Here is a 20,544-nt window from a genome sequence, read left to right on the forward strand (position 1 = left end):
TTATTTTGAAACTTTTGTTTTGAAATGTAAATCAAGGATCTTTAGGAGTTTATAAAAGGCAAAAATATATCCTTAGACTTTTGACTTCTGTAGAAAAAATGACAAAAAAGGAATAATTTTGCAACATATTTAAATGATTTTTAAATATAACGATTTCTGTAAAGTTCAACTAGTATCAACTCTGGTGTCATTAAACATCAACTAGTATCAACTCTGGTGTCATTAAACATCAACTAGTATCAACTCTGGTGTCATTAAACATTAACTAGTATCAACTCTGGTGTCATTAAACATCAACTAGTATCAACTCTGGTGTCATTAAACATCAACTAGTATCAACTCTGGTGTCATTAAACATCAACTAGTATCAACTCTGGTGTCATTAAACATCAACTAGTATCAACTCTGGTGTCATTACACATCAACTAGTATCAACTCTGGTGTCATTAATCATCATCTAGTATCAACTCTGGTGTCATTAAACATCAACTAGTATCGACTCTGGTGTCATTAAACATCAACTAGTATCAACTCTGGTGTCATTAAACATCAACTAGTATCGACTCTGGTGTCATTAAACATCAACTAGTATCAACTCTGGTGTCATTAAACATCAACTAGTATCAACTCTGGTGTCATTAAACATCAACTAGTATCAACTCTGGTGTCATTAAACATCAACTAGTATCAACTCTGGTGTCATTAAACATCAACTAGTATCAACTCTGGTGTCATTAAACATCAACTAGTATCAACTCTGGTGTCATTAAACATCAACTAGTATCAACTCTGGTGTCATTACACATCAACTAGTATCGACTCTGGTGTCATTAAACATCAACTAGTATCAACTCTGGTGTCATTAAACATCAACTAGTATCAACTCTGGTGTCATTAAACATCAACTAGTATCAACTCTGGTGTCATTAAACATCAACTAGTATCAACTCTGGTGTCATTAAAGTAAGTAAGTAAGTAAGTAATATTTATTTATATAGCGCTTTTCGAGACCAGGGTCACAAAGCGCTTAAACAATCAAAACAATACTCAAAAAAGTACATACTTTAAAGATCAAGATAATACTGAGAACAACACAGGAGTTCGAGAAATTCAAGGAAAAGCCTGAACAAATAGAAACGTCTTAAGATGTTTCTTAAAGGAGTCAGTAGATCCATCAAGAGCAAAGAGAGAGAAGATCGTTCCAAAGCTTAGGAGCAACAGCCTGAAAAGATTTCTCTCCTCTGGTCCTGAGCCGTGTGTGTGGAACCATAAGTAGATTCTGATCCACAGACCTCAGAGCCCGAGCTGGGGTGTAAGGCTGGATCAGATCAGTGATGTAAGGAGGAGCCTGACCATGAATAGATCTGAAAGTAAGAACCAGAATTTTAAAGTTGATCCTGAAAGAAACTGGAAGCCAGTGAAGAGTTTTAAGGATCGGAGAAATGTGAGTTCTTCTACTAGAGCGGGTCAGAATTCTGGCTGCAGAGTTCTGAATCAACTGCAGACGAGACGATCCTTCTTGTTAAGACATGAAAACAAACTGTTACAATAGTCCAGACGAGAAGAAACAAATGCATGGATTATAAGATCCAGATCATGTTCCGACAACATTTTCCTAAGTTTAGAGATTTTTCTCAGTTGAAGGAAACAGTTTCTGGTCAGTTTACTACAGTGTTGAACAAGAGACATGTCTTTATCAAATACAACACCCAGGTTCTCAGGCTCAGTTTGACAGACTGACCTAAGTCACCCAAGTACTGACTCAACCCTGGAATCTTATCATCAGGAGCAATCACCAGAGTTTCAGTTTTGTCCACATTTAGCTGTAAAGTGTTTTCACTCATTGTTTGATTTCTAGCAAACAATTGACTAAGTTCAGCCTCTGGGGCTCAGTTGGATCAAAAGAGCAGTAGAGCTGGATGTCATCAGCAAAAATGTGATAAGAAACATCTGGAAATCTCTGAATGATTTTACCGAGGGGAATCAAGTACAGCAAAAACAATAAAGGACCCAAAACAGAACCTTGAGGGACTCCACACAACAGATCTGCCGATTCAGACCTCATTTGATTGGCAGATACACTAAAACTGCGCCAAAAATCAACTAGTATCAACTCTGGTGTCATTAAACATCAACTAGTATCAACTCTGGTGTCATTAAACATCAACTAGTATCAACTCTGGTGTCATTAAACATCAACTAGTATCGACTCTGGTGTCATTAAACATCAACTAGTATCAACTCTGGTGTCATTAAACATCAACTAGTATCAACTCTGGTGTCATTAAACATCAACTAGTATCAACTCTGGTGTCATTAAACATCAACTAGTATCAACTCTGGTGTCATTAAACATCAACTAGTATCAACTCTGGTGTCATTAAACATCAACTAGTATCGACTCTGGTGTCATTAAACATCAACTAGTATCAACTCTGGTGTCATTAAACATCAACTAGTATCAACTCTGGTGTCATTAAACATCCACTAGTATCAACTCTGGTGTCATTAAACATCAACTAGTATCAACTCTGGTGTCATTAAACATCAACTAGAATCAACTCTGGTGTCATGTAGTAAATGTTCCTCATCATGACCATGTTTTAATTATTACTTTATAAAGTTGCTCTGAAATCTGGACGAACGAGAGGTTACGAGAGTCCATTATGACGTAATAATGGCTTCACCCCTCCTCAAGCTGTAATCATGCTTTTTTTATACAACGAGTCCCTTGGAGGTGGAGACCATTGATGACCCGCGGTGACAAACCTCCATGTTTGACCAATCACAGCAGAGTGGGTGTGGTTATGGTCAACAAGATTTCATCTCCAGAACAACAAAGTGTTTTCAGTGGGCGGACACACACTGATGATACAAAAGAGTCACAAATCAAAATTACACACACACACTGATGATACAATAGAGTCACACATCACAACAACACACACACTGATGATACAATAGAGTCACACATCACAACAATACACACACTGATGATACAATAGAGTCACTCATCACAACAACACACACACACACACACACTTTAACACACTCACACTTACACACTTTAACACACTCAAACATATACACTTTAACACACACACACACACATACACACAGACACACACACTTTAACACGCACACACACACACACACAGACACACAGTAGTTGTGTAGTTGCAGCTGGAATGTCAGAATGACAAAAATGAGGAAACAAATCATTATGAAACAACTTATTAGAATTCATTGTTTTCTTCTCTATTCTCTAGAAGTTTATGAACACACGTGTTGTTGTGATGAAAGTCTTGTTGTCGCTGGTGTTTGTTACACTTTTATATTTACATGTGTTGTTGTGATGAAAGTCTTGTTGTCGCTGGTGTTTTTTACACTTTTACACTTACATCTGTTGTTGTGATGAAAGTCTTGTTGTCGCTGGTGTTTGTTACACTTTTACATTTACATCTGTTGTTGTGATGAACGTCTTGTTGTCGCTGGTATTTGTTGCATTTTACATTTAAATCTGTTGTTGTGTTGAAAGTCTTGTTGTCGCTGGTGTTTGTTGCATTTTACATTCACATCTGTTGTTGTGATGAAAGTCTTGTTGTCTCTGGTGTTTGTTACACTTTTACATTTACATGTGTTGTTGTGATAAAAGTCTTGTTGTCGCTGGTGTTTGTTACACTTTTACATTTACATCTGTTGTTGTGTTGAAAGTCTTGTTGTCGCTGGTGTTTGTTACACTTTTACATTTACATCTGTTGTTGTGATGAAAGTCTTGTTGTCGCTGGTGTTTGTTACACTTTTACATTTACATGTGTTGTTGTGATGAAAGTCTTGTTGTCGCTGGTGTTTGTTACACTTTTACATTTACATGTGTTGTCGTGATGAACATCTTGTTGTCGCTGGTTTTTGTTACACTTTTACATTTACATCTGTTGTTCTGTTGAAAGTCTTGTTGTCGCTGGTGTTTGTTACACTTTTACATTTACATGTGTTGTTGTGATGAAAGTCTTGTTGTCGCTGGTGTTTGTTACACTTTTACATTTAAATCTGTTGTTGTGATGAAAGTCTTGTTGTCGCTGGTGTTTGTTACACTTTTACATTTACATCTGTTGTTGTGATGAAAGTCTTGTTGTCGCTGGTGTTTGTTACACTTTTACATTTACATGTGTTGTTGTGATGAAAGTCTTGTTGTCGCTGGTGTTTGTTACACTTTTACATTTACATATGTTGTTCCGTTGAAAGTCTTGTTGTCGCTGGTGTTTGTTACACTTTAACATTTACATGTGTTGTTCTGTTGAAAGTCTTGTTGTCGTTGGTGTTTGTTACACTTTTACACTTACATCTGTTGTTGTGATGAAAGTCATGTTGTCGCTGGTGTTTGTTACACTTTTACATTTACATCTGTTGTTCTGTTGAAAGTCTTGTTGTCGCTGGTGTTTGTTACACTTTTACACTTACATCTGTTGTTGTGATGAAAGTCATGTTGTCGCTGGTGTTTGTTACACTTTTACATTTACATCTGTTGTTCTGTTGAAAGTCTTGTTGTCGCTGGTGTTTGTTACACTTTTACATTTAAATCTGTTGTTGTGATGAAAGTCTTGTTGTCGCTGGTGTTTGTTAAACTTTTACATTAAAATCTGTTGTTGTGATGAAAGTCTTGTTGTCGCTGGTGTTTGTTACACTTTTACATTTACATATGTTGTTGTGATGAAAGTCTTGTTGTCGCTGGTGTTTGTTACACTTTTACGTTTACATCTGTTGTTGTGATGAACGTCTTGTTGTCGCTGGTGTTTGTTACACTTTTACATTCACATCTGTTGTTGTGATGAAAGTCTTGTTGTCGCTGGTGTTTGTTACACTTTTACATTTACATCTGTTGTTGTGATGAACGTCTTGTTGTCGCTGGTGTTTGTTACACTTTTACATTCACATCTGTTGTTGTGATGAAAGTCTTGTTGTCGCTGGTGTTTGTTACACTTTTACATTTACATCTGTTGATCTGTTGAAAGTCTTGTTGTCGCTGGTGTTTGTTACACTTTTACATTTAAATCTGTTGTTGTGATGAAAGTCTTGTTGTCGCTGGTGTTTTTTACACTTTTACATTTAAATCTGTTGTTGTGATGAAAGTCTTGTTGTCGCTGGTGTTTGTTAAACTTTTACATTTAAATCTGTTGTTGTGATGAAAGTCTTGTTGTCGCTGGTGTTTTTTACACTTTTACATTTAAATCTGTTGTTGTGATGAAAGTCTTGTTGTCGCTGGTGTTTGTTACACTTTTACATTTACATGTGTTGTTGTGATGAACGTCTTGTTGTCGCTGGTGTTTGTTACACTTTAACATTTACATGTGTTGTTGTGATGAACGTCTTGTTGTCGCTGGTGTTTGTTACACTTTTACATTTACATCTGTTGTTGTGATGAACATCTTGTTGTCGCTGGTGTTTGTTACACTTTTACATTTACATCTGTTGTTGTGATGAAAGTCTTGTTGTCGCTGGTGTTTGTTACACTTTTACATTTACATCTGTTGTTGTGATGAAAGTCTTGTTGTCGCTGGTGTTTGTTACACTTTTACATTTACATCTGTTGTTGTGATGAAAGTCTTGTTGTCGCTGGTGTTTGTTACACTTTTACATTTACATCTGTTGTTGTGATGAAAGTCTTGTTGTCGCTGGTGTTTGTTACACTTTTACATTTACATCTGTTGTTGTGTTGAAAGTCTTGTTGTTGCTGGTGTTTGTTACACTTTTACATTTACATGTGTTGTTGTGATGAAAGTCTTGTTGTCGCTGGTGTTTGTTACACTTTTACATTTACATCTGTTGTTGTGATGAAAGTCTTTTTGTCGCTGGTGTTTGTTACACTTTTACATTTACATGTGTTGTTGTGATGAACATCTTGTTATCGCTGGTGTTTGTTACACTTTTACATTTACATGTGTTGTTGTGATGAACATCTTGTTGTCGTTGGTGTTTGTTACACTTTTACATTTACATGTGTTGTTGTGATGAAAGTCTTGTTGTCGCTGGTGTTTGTTACACTTTTACATTCACATCTGTTGTTGTGATGAAAGTCTTGTTGTCGCTGGTGTTTGTTACACTTTTACATTTACATCTGTTGTTGTGTTGAAAGTCTTGTTGTCGCTGATGTTTGTTACACTTTTACATTTACATGTGTTGTTGTGATGAAAGTCTTGTTGTCGCTGGTGTTTGTTACACTTTTACATTTACATCTGTTGTTGTGATGAAGTCTTGTTGTCGCTGGTGTTTGTTACACTTTTACATTTACATGTGTTGTTGGGATGAACATCTTGTTGTCGCTGGTGTTTGTTACACTTTTACATTTACATCTGTTGTTGTGATGAAAGTCTTGTTGTCGCTGGTGTTTGTTACACTTTTACATTTACATGTGTTGTTGGGATGAACATCTTGTTGTCGCTGGTGTTTGTTACACTTTTACATTTACATGTGTTGTTGTGATGAAAGTCTTGTTGTCGCTGGTGTTTGTTACACTTTTACATTCACATCTGTTGTTGTGATGAAAGTCTTGTTGTCGCTGGTGTTTGTTACACTTTTACATTTACATTTGTTGTTGTGATGAAAGACTTGTTGTCGCTGGTGTTTGTTGCATTTTACATTTACATGTGTTGTTGTGATGAAAGTCTTGTTGTCGCTGGTGTTTGTTACACTTTTACATTTACATCTGTTGTTGTGATGAAAGTCTTGTTGTCGCTGGTCTTTGTTACACTTTTACATTCACATCTGTTGTTGTGATGAAAGTCTTGTTGTCTCTGGTGTTTGTTACACTTTTACATTTACATGTGTTGTTGTGATAAAAGTCTTGTTGTCGCTGGTGTTTGTTACACTTTTACATTTACATGTGTTGTTGTGATAAAAGTCTTGTTCTCGCTGGTGTTTGTTACACTTTTACATTTACATCTGTTGTTGGGATGAAAGTCTTGTTGTCGCTGGTGTTTGTTACACTTTTACATTTACATCTGTTGTTGTGATGAAAGTCTTGTTGTCGCTGGTGTTTGTTACACTTTTACATTTACATCTGTTGTTGTGATGAAAGTCTTGTTGTCGCTGGTGTTTGTTACACTTTTACATTTACATCTGTTGTTGTTATGAAAGTCTTGTTGTCGCTGGTGTTTGTTACACTTTTACATTCACATCTGTTGTTGTGATGAAAGTCTTGTTGTCGCTGGTGTTTGTTACACTTTTACATTCACATCTGTTGTTGTGATGAAAGTCTTGTTGTCGCTGGTGTTTGTTACACTTTTACATTTACATCTGTTGTTGTGATGAACGTCTTGTTGTCGCTGGTGTTTGTTACACTTTTACATTTACATTTGTTGTTGTGATGAAAGTCTTGTTGTCGCTGGTGTTTGTTACACTTTTACATTTACATGTGTTGTTGTGATGAAAGTCTTGTTGTCGCTGGTGTTTGTTACACTTTTACATTTACATCTGTTGTTGTGATGAACGTCTTGTTGTCGCTGGTGTTTGTTACACTTTTACATTTATATGTGTTGTTGTGATGAAAGTCTTGTTGTCGCTGGTCTTTGTTACACTTTTACATTCACATCTGTTGTTGTGATGAAAGTCTTGTTGTCTCTGGTGTTTGTTACACTTTTACATTTACATCTGTTGTTGTGTTGAAAGTCTTGTTGTCGCTGGTGTTTGTTACACTTTTACATTTACATCTGTTGTTGTGTTGAAAGTCTTGTTGTCGCTGGTGTTTGTTACACTTTTACATTTACATGTGTTGTTGTGATGAAAGTCTTGTTGTCGCTGGTGTTTGTTACACTTTTACATTTACATCTGTTGTTGTGTTGAAAGTCTTGTTGTCGCTGGTGTTTGTTACACTTTTACATTTACATGTGTTGTTGTGATGAAAGTCTTGTTGTCGCTGGTGTTTGTTACACTTTTACATTTACATGTGTTGTTGTGATAAAAGTCTTGTTGTCGCTGGTGTTTGTTACACTTTTACATTTACATCTGTTGTTGTGTTGAAAGTCTTGTTGTCGCTGGTGTTTGTTACACTTTTACATTTACATCTGTTGTTGTGATGAACATCTTGTTGTCGCTGGTGTTTGTTACACTTTTACATTTACATCTGTTGTTGTGGTGAAAGTCTTGTTGTCGCTGGTGTTTGTTACACTTTTACATTTACATCTGTTGTTGTGATGAAAGTCTTGTTGTCGCTGGTGTTTGTTACACTTTTACATTTACATCTGTTGTTGTGATGAAAGTCTTGTTGTCGCTGGTGTTTGTTACACTTTTACATTTACATGTGTTGTTGTGATGAAAGTCTTGTTGTCGCTGGTGTTTGTTACACTTTTACATTTACATGTGTTGTTGTGATGAAAGTCTTGTTGTCGCTGGTGTTTGTTACACTTTTACATTTACATGTGTTGTTGTGATAAAAGTCTTTATCTGTTTTCATTCAATGATGTTTAAACTTACGCTGAGACATCACTCGTGTCTTGATGTTTTTGTCGACTCACCCTCTCGCTCTTCGCTCACGTCATCTTCTCTCGAACACAACTTTCATTTCTCTTTTGACGCGTTGACATCATTCTTGCCAAACTGATCGTCTTGTGCAACTTTTGTTTTTTTATTTCATACGCACGGACTCACACACGGACTCACACACGGACTCACACACGGACTCACACACGGACTCACGCACAAACGACAACGAATCATTTTGTTGTTTTAAAAAAAAAAAAAAATTGATAATTGAAAAAATTGAATTAGTTTAGTTATTGAATAATTTAAAAAAAAAACGTAATCTTTTTTTTAATTAAATTTTGTTTAATTCGTAGCCTTTTTAATTTAATATAACAATTTTGGTATAAAAGTGCCACCATTTTATATTTAATTTATAAGGCTAAAAAAAAAGAATTAAATTTAAAAACTGTATTAATAAAACAATTAACAAATGCAATAATTTATTTTTTTAACTCAATAAAGGCAGATCTGTGTATTATCTTCAACCCTGCCTCTAGTGTAGGTGTGAGGTACTACACCTGCAATGTGACTTTCATCAGTAACAAAAGTGTGTCATCGTAACAACAAAGGTGTTTTTAGACGATCAGACAAGATCAATCAATCCCAGATCATTACTGACACTCAAGTGTTTCGTTCATTTCATTCTGTTTTTAAGTCGAGGTCGACAATCGGACTTTAATGAAGCTTTCTTTAAAAAAAAAAAAATTTTAAATCATATTTTTAAAAGTAGAATGAGTTTCAGGTGCTCCTGATAACATTACACAACTACACACATGAAGGGGTTCACAAAGGTTGTTGCATCAGACGTCCTCAAAAGTGGTATGTACATTGTGTGTGTGTGTGTGTGTGTGAGTGTGTGTATTAAAGTCTATAGTTATCAATTAACAAGGCAAATGACATAAAAACAGGTTATGAAGCAGAAAACTGAATTATATATACTACATATATAATACTCTATATTGTTTATATTTAGCATTAGCATATGAGCTAACACGCTAGCAGCTCTCACGTCATCGATCGACAGTGTGAACGACGTGAGAAATGTTTGTCTGAATTCAAATGTATTTTGACTCGACGCCTTCTGACTCAACTGTGATAAGAAACATGTTTATTTTCACGGCATCTGCAGCGGCGGCGTCGACCACGAGCCTCACGATCGAGGGGAGACTCGGAAAACCCCGGCCGAGGCGTTACCTGAAGTAGTGCTGACTCGGATGTGGTTCCGTTTCCTTTTGTGTCAGAAGTTGAACGTTAGTCAGCAGATCATCGTCCGACGACTAAATCTGTTTCTTCTCAACGTTACGATTTCATTTCAAGTAGAAAACACACACTTTATATTTAATCAACTGGAAACTAGTTTTAAGAAAACGTGACGGTTTAATGTTCCCGTAAGTTTTATACTTTATACTTAAACTGAAGAAAACATTGAGCGAAAAAGCAGCGAATAAACTGAAACAATCGTTCAATTAAAATGTGTTTTTTTTTCCTCAAATCTGTTCAATTGTGACCCTCAGGCTGTTTTTCCTTTTTTTCTTTCTCTTTACTTCTGTTTCTGAAGGAGTGACTGCATGTCAAAGGCTGAACAAGACGTCAAAGCATTGAATAATCAAGTTATCGCCAGTTTATCATCGTTTTGTTTCACAACAAAAACAGTTTTTTAAACCCTCCTGTACTTTTTTCACACAAGTTGACTTGTTTTATTCGTCAGTAAAAAAGACTTTTAAATCCCTTCAACTCCTAGTTTATACCAAATACCTAATCTTCAATTTTAAAAACTGCTCAATCCAATCACTTTTAACTGGTTTAATTATTTTGTTTTTGATTTAGTTTAGTTTGACTTCGTCCTAAAAAGAATACATTTTATTAATTTAATATAATTTTTTCCTTCAGATTTACATAAACGAATCTTGAAAAGTTTCTTTATTGAGCATTAGTTGGAAATTGATCTCTGCAAAAATACACAAAGAAAAAACATTTACAAAAAATGTTTAAATAAAATTAAAAAAATTAAAGTTTGATTAATTTCTCCGCTATAACTGACTTAGCTTGGTCACTATTTCTTGAATTTACCTTCGAAAATATTTAAAGGGTCTTAAATAATGACAACTTTACAAACATTTTGGAAACATTACAAACATTTTTTCGCTGAAAATGATGAGTAAACAATATTGTGACGGTTAAGAATCAGGCACAACAGCGCCCTCTACAGGCCAAAGAAATACCTCATCCTGGAGTAAAAGGTCAAACGATTTAAAAGAAGTCTTGTGATTAAAAGATAATTTAAAGATGAATGTTTGTCTTGATCATACATGTCATGCAAAGAGATATTTGTTGGTGTTGATGTATATCTCAGGAGCATCTCGAACACGTCTGTCTGAGGAGGAACATGTTCGGACGTTGCCTTCAAACTCTGACAGAACAAAAAAAGAAAAAAAAAACGTCATAGCAGGACATTCAGGGAAATTCGGTTGCCTCACAAAGTGCACGTCATTTCCTCTCATGACAAATTGTGGTTTCTGCTTTTTCAAAAAAGAGAGAAAAAGAGGTTTAAAGGAGGTGATGATGAGTCGGGAGAGCAAGTCGTCTGAGAGTCGTGATCGGAGGATGAATGGTCGCGATCGGAGGAGACCAGTCGCAAGTGAGTGTCTTCACCAGCAGCTCTGGTCCAGCAGTTAGTTTGACCTGAAGGTTTCTTCTAAACTGTTCATCTCACGGATGGAGTTTAAAACCAGCAACTAAAGAGGAAGATGTTCTGGATTTAAATGTTTCTCTTTTATTCTCTACTTTGTTGGAATTGAATCAAAAATTATTTTAAATATTACAAGTTTATTCATAAATGTTTAATTAACTTAAATGTTGTTTTGATTGAAAACTGATCAGAAACTTATTTTTTTGTTGCTAAACTATAGATGAACTTTTTTACAAAACTAGATTTTATCCTAAGAATGTTTTTAGCTGTTTTGTCTCATTTTTTCAATTATAATTTTAACTTGAATCAAAACATTGCATGTGCATGTGTTTAAATACGTGCATGATTGTGTGTATGTATTTTTTAAACATTATTAATATAATTTAAAATCAAATGTTTCAATTCTAAAGAATTTCTGAACCCGTGATATTCATGGAAATGTGTCAGAATAAATGCACTGATCTGAGTACCTCATAAATGCCTGAGCTGAAGGTCACACGAGGGAATTAACTTATGTTAACTCAACTAACTAACTTGAGAAAGTTATGATTTGGCCTTTAACTCTTCAAAATTAAAACAATTGTATTGATTCGTTTTTTTTAAGCATCAAATTTCTTTTTTTAATATTTAAATTCAGTAATTTGTACATCAACATGTTTTTTATATTTAATATGTTGGATTTTTCATTTTTCTTTTTAATTATTACTTTTTTTAAATGTAATAGTTTGAAAATTAATTTTTTAAAAAAGTACAATATCGTTTAATATTCTTATTCAAATGTCATTAATAAAATCTAAACAAGACTAAATGGTTCCTAAACGACCTTGTAAACGAAGAAAGTTGATCTGTGATTCACGGGTTACATTAAATTAAATTAAATGTTGTTTCACCAGACATTACCAACAGAGCACCGAGCATCTTGATCATGTGCTTCTAAGCTGTCACATGATCGTCTTCCTGTCGCATGATTGGCTGAAAGTTTGACCCAGTGACTCTGAGCTCTGTTGGTTTGGTCTGGTGACTCTATTATACCAACATTTATATATTGAATTAAAAAGACCAAGAATTAAAACATGCTGAATTTAAAACCTTTATTTTTTAATTACTGGAATTAGAAAATCAAACTCTATGTATACATTTATTTTTTCACTTTGAAAATATATTTGTTTTAAATGAAATTAATAAAAAACGAGTTTGACCTTTCAAATGGTTAAATTCCATTGTTTTAGAAAATTAATAATTAACTAATTAAACCTAAAAAAAAGAAGCAATACAGTCATTTTTAAGTACGTTTCAACATGTGAAATGTTCTGATGACACCGATATACGTCGAGATGGAGGAGAAAAGTCCAGCCTAACTGCCACCTTCACGAACTTCTAATGGTCTTGAAGCAGTGTTTGCTCAGAGGTTCCTCAGATCCTCACCTGATCCTTCTCCTCCAGCAATCCTCGCTCTCCTGCTGCTGATGGACTGGAGCACAAGCCTGGAGGCCAACAGGAACCAGCAGTGTGTGAAGTCTCTCCAGCAGACGCTCAAGCAGTCTCGACTCACCCACAAAGAATCCGTGGAGCTGATGAGAACATACGTGAGTCTGGAGCTTCTGTCTGAGTCCGTGACTCTCCTCTGACTCACTCTTGTCTCCTCAGAAAGCCTCCGTGGGAAACTCCTCGGAGCTGTTCTGCCGGGCGACCCTCAACAACGTGCCGAGCCCCAAGATCTCCGGCCTGGAGCCCTCGGAGAGGCTGGCGAGCGTCTACACCAAGATCCAGGCCTTCCTGCCGCACTTCAAGCGGGTCTACATGCAGCAGGCGGAGCTGCAGCCGCCGGCCAGCTCGCTGCTCAAGGAGCTGACCCGGATCACCCTCAGGAGCCGAGACCTGGGCTTCCTCTTCAAGAGGTTTTACCAGGACTTCTTCCCCAACCTGCCGCTACCGGACCCCTGGACCGGGACCACCTCGCTGCCTCCGGCTCAGAACATCTTCCAGCAGAAGGTCTACGGATGCGTGGTCCTGAAGACCTTCAAGACCTTCCTTTTGAACGTTTCCCGAGAAGTCCGGGTTCTGAAGAGCAAGGTCTGCAGGAAGCAAGTGAACGCACTCTTCTTCTGATCCACCAGACTTTCTGGACCAGAACTTTCACAAAACTCTATTTTCTCAAAGACCAAATGTATGTACCGGAGCCTATTTATGGTATTTAATATTTATTTTCTCAAGTATTTTCTTACATTGTCTATTTAATACATCGCAAATATATGATGTAAACAATGATTAAATATTTAAAAAACACTTTAAGGTCTGATTCATCTTTTACGTTGAAAGTACACAAAGTGTTTTTTCCTCTATTTTTTGTTCATCCAATGAAAACGAAGATAAGATTTATGCTTTGTCATGTTTTACATTTAACTTAAAATTCAAAAAGTCAAACTTGCTGCTTCATTATTCTCCATGTGCTAGTGATGCTATGCTAACGTCATGCTAGCAACACTAGCATCTCAGTCTTGGCAAAAAAGTAAAATCTTACACTTGATTATTCTTCATGTGCTAACGATGCTATGCTATTGTTATGCTAGCATCTATGTTTGTTTGAACTTTTATAGTTTGAACTCCTAAGATTATTCAAAGTCAAAAATGAAAAACCTCTGCTACGTTATTCTTAATGTAAGTAAGTAATTCTTATTTATATAGCGCTTTTCTAGACCGAGTCACAAAGCGCTTAAACAATGAAAAAAATACTCAAAAAATATACTAAAAAGATCAAGATAACACCGAGAAAAACACAGGTGTCCCAGAAAATCAGGGAAAAGCGTGATGCTATGCTAACATGAGGCTAGCACTACTAGCATCTATGTTTGGAGGAGTTTTATGAAGATTTACTTCTAACTTTTAAGATGATTCAAAGTAAAAAAGTCAAATATGCTGCTTAGTTAATTCTAATGCACTAGTGATGCTATGCTAACAGCATGCTAGTATTACTAGCATCTGTGCTTTGTGGAGTTATAACTCGAATATTATTCGCAGTTAAAAAGTCAAATCTAACACTTGATTATTCTTCATGTGCTAGTGATGCTATGCTAACACCATGCTAGCATTACTAGCATCTATGCTTTGTGGGGTTTAATTCTAATATTATTCACAGTTAAAAAGTCAAACCTAACACTTGTTTATCCTCCATGTGCTATTGATGCCATGCTAACTTCAAGCTAGCGTTACTAGAATCTATATTTTGTGGGAGTTTTATAAAGTTTCACGTCTAACTTTTAAGATGATTCCAAGTCAAAAAGTGAAATCTACCGCTTCGTTATTCTGCTTCTGCTAGTGATGCTATGCTAACGTCATGCTAGCATTATTAGAATCTATATTTTGTGGGAGTTTTATAAAGTTTCACGTCTAACTTTTAAGATGATTCCAAGTCAAAAAGTGAAATCTACTGCTTCGTTATTCTGCTTCTGCTAGTGATGCTATGCTAACGTCATGCTAGCGTTACTAGAATCTATATTTTGTGGGAGTTTTATAAAGTTTCACATCTAACTTTTAAGATGATTCCAAGTCAAAAAGTGAAATCTACCGTTTCGTTATTCTGCTTCTGCTAGTGATGCTATGCTAACGTCATGCTAGCGTTACTAGAATCTATATTTTGTGGGAGTTTTATAAAGTTTCACATCTAACTTTTAAGATGATTCCAAGTCAAAAAGTGAAATCTACTGCTTCGTTATTCTGCTTCTGCTAGTGATGCTATGCTAACGTCATGCTAGCGTTACTAGAATCTATATTTTGTGGGAGTTTTATAAAGTTTCACATCTAACTTTTAAGATGATTCCAAGTCAAAAAGTGAAATCTACCGCTTCGTTATTCTGCTTCTGCTAGTGATGCTATGCTAACGTCATGCTAGCGTTACTAGAATCTATATTTTGTGGGAGTTTTATAAAGTTTCACGTCTAACTTTTAAGATGATTCCAAGTGAAAAAGTGAAATCTACCGCTTCGTTATTCTGCTTCTGCTAGTGATGCTATGCTAACGTCATGCTAGCATTACTAGAATCTATATTTTGTGGGAGTTTTATAAAGTTTCACGTCTAACTTTTAAGATGATTCCAAGTGAAAAAGTGAAATCTACTGCTTCGTTATTCTGCTTCTGCTAGTGATGCTATGCTAACGTCATGCTAGCGTTACTAGAATCTATATTTTGTGGGAGTTTTATAAATTTTCACATCTAACTTTTAAGATGATTCCAAGTCAAAAAGTGAAATCTACCGCTTCGTTATTCTGCTTCTGCTAGTGATGCTATGCTAACGTCATGCTAGCGTTACTAGAATCTATATTTTGTGGGAGTTTTATAAAGTTTCACATCTAACTTTTAAGATGATTCCAAGTGAAAAAGTGAAATCTACCATTTCGTTATTCTGCTTCTGCTAGTGATGCTATGCTAACGTCATGCTAGCGTTACTAGAATCTATATTTGTGGGAGTTTTATAAAGTTTCACATCTAACTTTTAAGATGATTCCAAGTCAAAAAGTGAAATCTACCGTTTCGTTATTCTGCTTCTGCTAGTGATGCTATGCTAACGTCATGCTAGCGTTACTAGAATCTATATTTTGTGGGAGTTTTATAAAGTTTCACGTCTAACTTTTAAGATGATTCCAAGTGAAAAAGTGAAATCTACTGCTTCGTTATTCTGCTTCTGCTAGTGATGCTATGCTAACGCCATGCTAGCGTTACTAGAATCTATATTTTGTGGGAGTTTTATAAATTTTCACATCTAACTTTTAAGATGATTCCAAGTGAAAAAGTGAAATCTACCGTTTCGTTATTCTGCTTCTGCTAGTGATGCTATGCTAATGTCATGCTAGCATTACTAGAATCTATATTTTGTGGGAGTTTTATAAAGTTTCACGTCTAACTTTTAAGATGATTCCAAGTCAAAAAGTGAAATCTACTGCTTCGTTATTCTGCTTCTGCTAGTGATGCTATGCTAACGTCATGCTAGCGTTACTAGAATCTATATTTTGTGAGAGTTTTATAAAGTTTCACATCTAACTTTTAAGATGATTTCAAGTCAAAAAGTGAAATCTACCGCTTCGTTATTCTGCTTCTGCTAGTGATGCTATGCTAACGTCATGCTAGCGTTACTAGAATCTATATTTTGTGGGAGTTTTATAAAGTTTCACGTCTAACTTTTAAGATGATTCCAAGTGAAAAAGTGAAATCTACCGCTTCGTTATTCTGCTTCTGCTAGTGATGCTATGCTAACGTCATGCTAGCGTTACTAGAATCTATATTTTGTGGGAGTTTTATAAAGTTTCACATCTAACTTTTAAGATGATTCCAAGTCAAAAAGTGAAAATTCTGCTAGTGATGCTATGCTAACGTCACGCTAGCATTAATAGCATCTTAATTTTCTTCAGTTTTACTTTTAACCAGGATTTTTCCGTCTTATATCATTGTGGTCGCACAAGAGGATGATTCTATGTCACTAGATTTTACTTTAGTTTAGTTGTAACAATAACTTGTTGAATGCTAAAAAAAAGATGCTAACACCAGGAGAAGAAAGACGCACAAGAGAGAACCATGAGGTCAAGTAGCTCCAGGTTGGATGAAACCCTGTCGGGCAGAATAGAAATCAGGAAGCGCCGGAGACGCTGACTGTGTGGACGCGAGTGATGCATGTGTGCGACACATGGCTGCATCAGATAGGAAAGACTTGGCGAGGCCGGCGTCTGCCCGGTCACGAGGCGTGGGTGTGTCTGGGTCACATCACCCTTCGATCCCGGCTACACTTTTAGAGCCGCAGGAGAAAACAGAAGTTGGAATTCTGCAGAAATACCCCTTTTATAAAAATAAAAAAAAATGAAAGACAGTCGTCATAACGACCGACGAGTCCTGCTGTGTCACGATTCTGTCCATTTCATTGTTTACTGAACAGAGACTTTAAGTTTCGAAGGCGCCGCGACAGAAACATGTCAGTGATTTTGAGTTTGTGTTGTGTTTATTTTGCATCAAAGACCATTTTATTTATTTAGATTCATTAAATGTATCTTGGATTCATCAAGTACAAGCTCTGTTGATGGAGGTTCTTCATCTTAAGATGTTATTTCTGAGCAAGTATCTCTTTTTCATGCAAATGTTCAGCATTAACCATTTTTATTTTGAAATAATGAACATTAAAAAATTGGCTTAAACGTGTTTCTCTCTCTTTTTGTTCAAACATATTTTATTCTGTCAAACAATTGACATGATAAAGTTTATTACGAAAAAAGTTCTGCTTCAGTTTTTCTACGATTTGTAGATATTACATTGTAATTTGTAAATAACATTAATATTTACGCTGAATTATTACAGACCATTATGTTCTTAATCAAATATATTTCTACTAGCATAGGAGTTTTTTTTTAGTTCTACTTTGAATACGATATTAAATTGTATTTTGTAAATAATATTCATATTTATGCTGAATTATTACAGACCATTATGTTCTAAAGCTAAAATATATATTTCTACTAGCATTTATGTTTGGAGGAGTTTTGTGGAGTTTTACTTGAAACATACTATAATCTTTAGAGTTTTGACTATAATATTATTCAAAGTAAAAAAAACTTCCCTTAGTTATTCTTAATATGCCAGTGATGCTATGCTTGCACTACTAGCATTTAAGTTTTGTTTAGTTGTTTTTTCTTTGAGTACGATATTAAATTGTATTTTGTAAATAATATTCATATTTATGCTGAATTATTACAGACCATTATGTTCTAAGGCTAAAATATATATTTCTACTAGCATTTATGTTTGGAGGAGTTTTGTGGAGTTTTACTTGAAACATGATTCAAATTCAAATCTGATTATCCTCCATTTTTTTGTGATGCTATGCTAACTTCAAGCTAGCGGTACTAGAATCTACTAGAAAGAGTTTTGACTATAATATTATTCAAAGTAAAAAAGTCAAAACCTTCCCTTAGTTATTCTTAATATGCCAGTGATGCTATGCTTGCACTAGCATCTAAGTTTTATTTAGTTGTTTTTTCTTTGAGTACGATATTAAATTGTATTTTGTAATTAATATTAATATTTATGCTGAATTATTACAGTCCATTATGTTCGTCTGAGTTTTGTGGAGTTTTACTTTTAACTTGTAATAAATTTCAAAGTCAAATCTGATTGTTTATCCTCCATGCGCTAGTGATCCTATGCTAACTTCAAGCTAGCGTTACTAGAATCTATATTTTGTGTAGTTTTATGAAGATTTACTTCTAACTTTTAAGATGATTCAAAGTGAAAAAGTTAAAATCTACTGCTTCGTTGTTCTGCTTCTGCTAGTGATGCTATGCTAACGTCATGCTAGCAATAATAGCATCTATGTTTTGTGGAGTTTTGATTATAATATTATTCAAAGTAAAAAAGTCAAAACCTTCCCTTAGTTATTCTTAATATGCTAGTGATGCTATGCTTGCACTACTAGCATCTAAGTTTTGTTGAGTTTTTTTGAGTTCTACTTTGAGTACGATATTAAATTGTATTTTGTAATTAATATTAATATTTATTCTGAATCATTACAGACCATTATGTTCTAAAGCAAATATATTTCTAAAAGCATTTATGTTTGGAGGAGTTTTGTGGAGTTTTACTTGAAACATGATTCAAAGTCAAATCTGATTATCCTCCATTTGCTTGTGATGCTATGCTAACCTTCCCTTAGTTATTCTTAATATGCTTGTGATGCTATGCTAACCTTCCCTTAGTTATTCTTAATATGCTAGTGATGCTATGCTTGCACTACTAGCATCTACGTTTTGTTGAGTTTTTTTTTTCTTCGAGTACGATATTAAATTGTATTTTTCAATTAATATTAATATTTATGCTGAATTATTACAGACCATTATGTTCTAAAGCAAATATATTTCTACTAGCATCTATGTTCGGAGGAGTTTTGAGGAGTTTTACTTCTAACTTGTAATAAATTTCAAAGTCAAATCCGATTGTTTATCCTCCATGCGCTAGTGATACTATGCTAACTTCAAGCTAGTGTTACTAGAATCTATATTTTGTGTAGTTTTAAGAAGATTTACTTCTAACTTATAAGATGATTCAAAGTGAAAAAGTTAAATCTACTGCTTCGTTATTCTGCTAGTGATGCTATGCTAACGTCATGCTAGCAATAATAGCATCTATGCTTTGTGGAGTTTAATTCTAATATTATTCACAGTTAAAAAGTCAAATCTAACGTCAAAAAATAGGCTACAAGGTGTTGATTTCTCTTTTTGTTAAAACATATTTTATTCTCTCAAATAATTGACACAATGAAGTTTATTCTAAGGAAAGTTCTGCATCAGTTTTCAAAGATTTTTAGATATTAAATTTTATTTTGTAAAGAATATTAATATTTATGCTGAATTATTACAGTCCATAATGTTCTAAAGCAAATATATTTCATCATGAAATCCTTAAGATAAATTAATATATTGTTTCACAACTTTGTTCTACAAAAGGTTAAACAAGTGTCTTTTTTAGGAATTCAGAAAATATAATTAACGAGATTAAAATAATTACTGGATCCACAAGAAAACCCCACAGTTTTGCAACAGTTCACTCCAGTGTCGGAGGATTTAGAGTCAATCTCTGTTTGATTCGAGCACCTCTGGACACGGTTACTAAACTCCACCAAACTTCCTTATCGCGCCCAAAATAAATCACAAGTTCAGTTCTCCAGAAATATACTCTCGTTCCTGCGAACACAGGCGTTACGTCAACCATGAGTTCAGACATCAAACCCGACGAAAAAGAATCTCCAGGAGCAGGAAGTGGAGAAGGAAGTCAAGGACGCGTGTCTAGTATCGACATGTTAATGACAGGAAGTCACGCAACACAAACGTTACTAGAATCACAAGAACCACAGGAAGTAGTTTCAATCTGGGTCATGAGGCAAGAAGTTCTCTTGATAAACTGGATTCAAAGAACAACAGAGACTCTGGATCAATGATTCCAGTAACAACACGTAAAAAAAACTTTTTTTTTTTGGTTTAAAACTATTTTATATATATTTTCTTAGTGTTACTCAATGTGAGATGATCAATGTGTCCACTAGAGGTCAGTGTCTCAATGACAAATGTTTACGGTTCATGTATATTAGAAATATATATTTACTTTATATTATTGTTTTGATTTTAGGTTAATGTTTTTCTCATGTGATCTTGTTTGTATTATTTTTGCATTATGTGATTTTATCATGTAAAGTGAACAACGCTTGAAAATAATATAAATTGTATTATTTAATTATTTTTGCGATTCCAGATGTTTAACCACATCTTGTTCATTTCCTGGTAGTACATATTCAATCAAAGACAAATACA

General features: G+C 34.8%; 1 protein-coding gene across 2 annotated transcripts; it reads left to right on the forward strand.

Annotated features, from left to right (window-relative positions):
* The first annotated feature begins 9,143 nt into the window (after positions 1–9,143).
* m17 (IL-6 subfamily cytokine M17) lies at positions 9,144–13,399 on the forward strand. 2 transcript variants are annotated; one of them, XM_087792338.1, is made up of 4 exons: positions 9,144–9,336; positions 11,051–11,155; positions 12,650–12,792; positions 12,854–13,399. In XM_087792338.1, the coding sequence occupies exons 1-4, from the start codon at positions 9,291–9,293 to the stop codon at positions 13,313–13,315; spliced, it is 756 nt and encodes a 251-aa protein (XP_087648464.1). In that variant the 5' UTR covers positions 9,144–9,290; the 3' UTR covers positions 13,316–13,399. The 2 variants fall into 2 exon arrangements, with proteins under 2 accessions (XP_087648464.1, XP_087648463.1); XM_087792337.1 differs by lacking the exon at positions 9,144–9,336 and having other exon boundaries at positions 10,503–11,155.
* The last annotated feature ends 7,145 nt before the right edge of the window (positions 13,400–20,544 follow it).

The sequence above is a fragment of the Callionymus lyra genome, chromosome 5, assembly GCF_982586985.1.
Source record: "Callionymus lyra chromosome 5, fCalLyr1.hap1.1, whole genome shotgun sequence".
Classification (NCBI taxonomy): domain Eukaryota; kingdom Metazoa; phylum Chordata; class Actinopteri; order Syngnathiformes; family Callionymidae; genus Callionymus; species Callionymus lyra.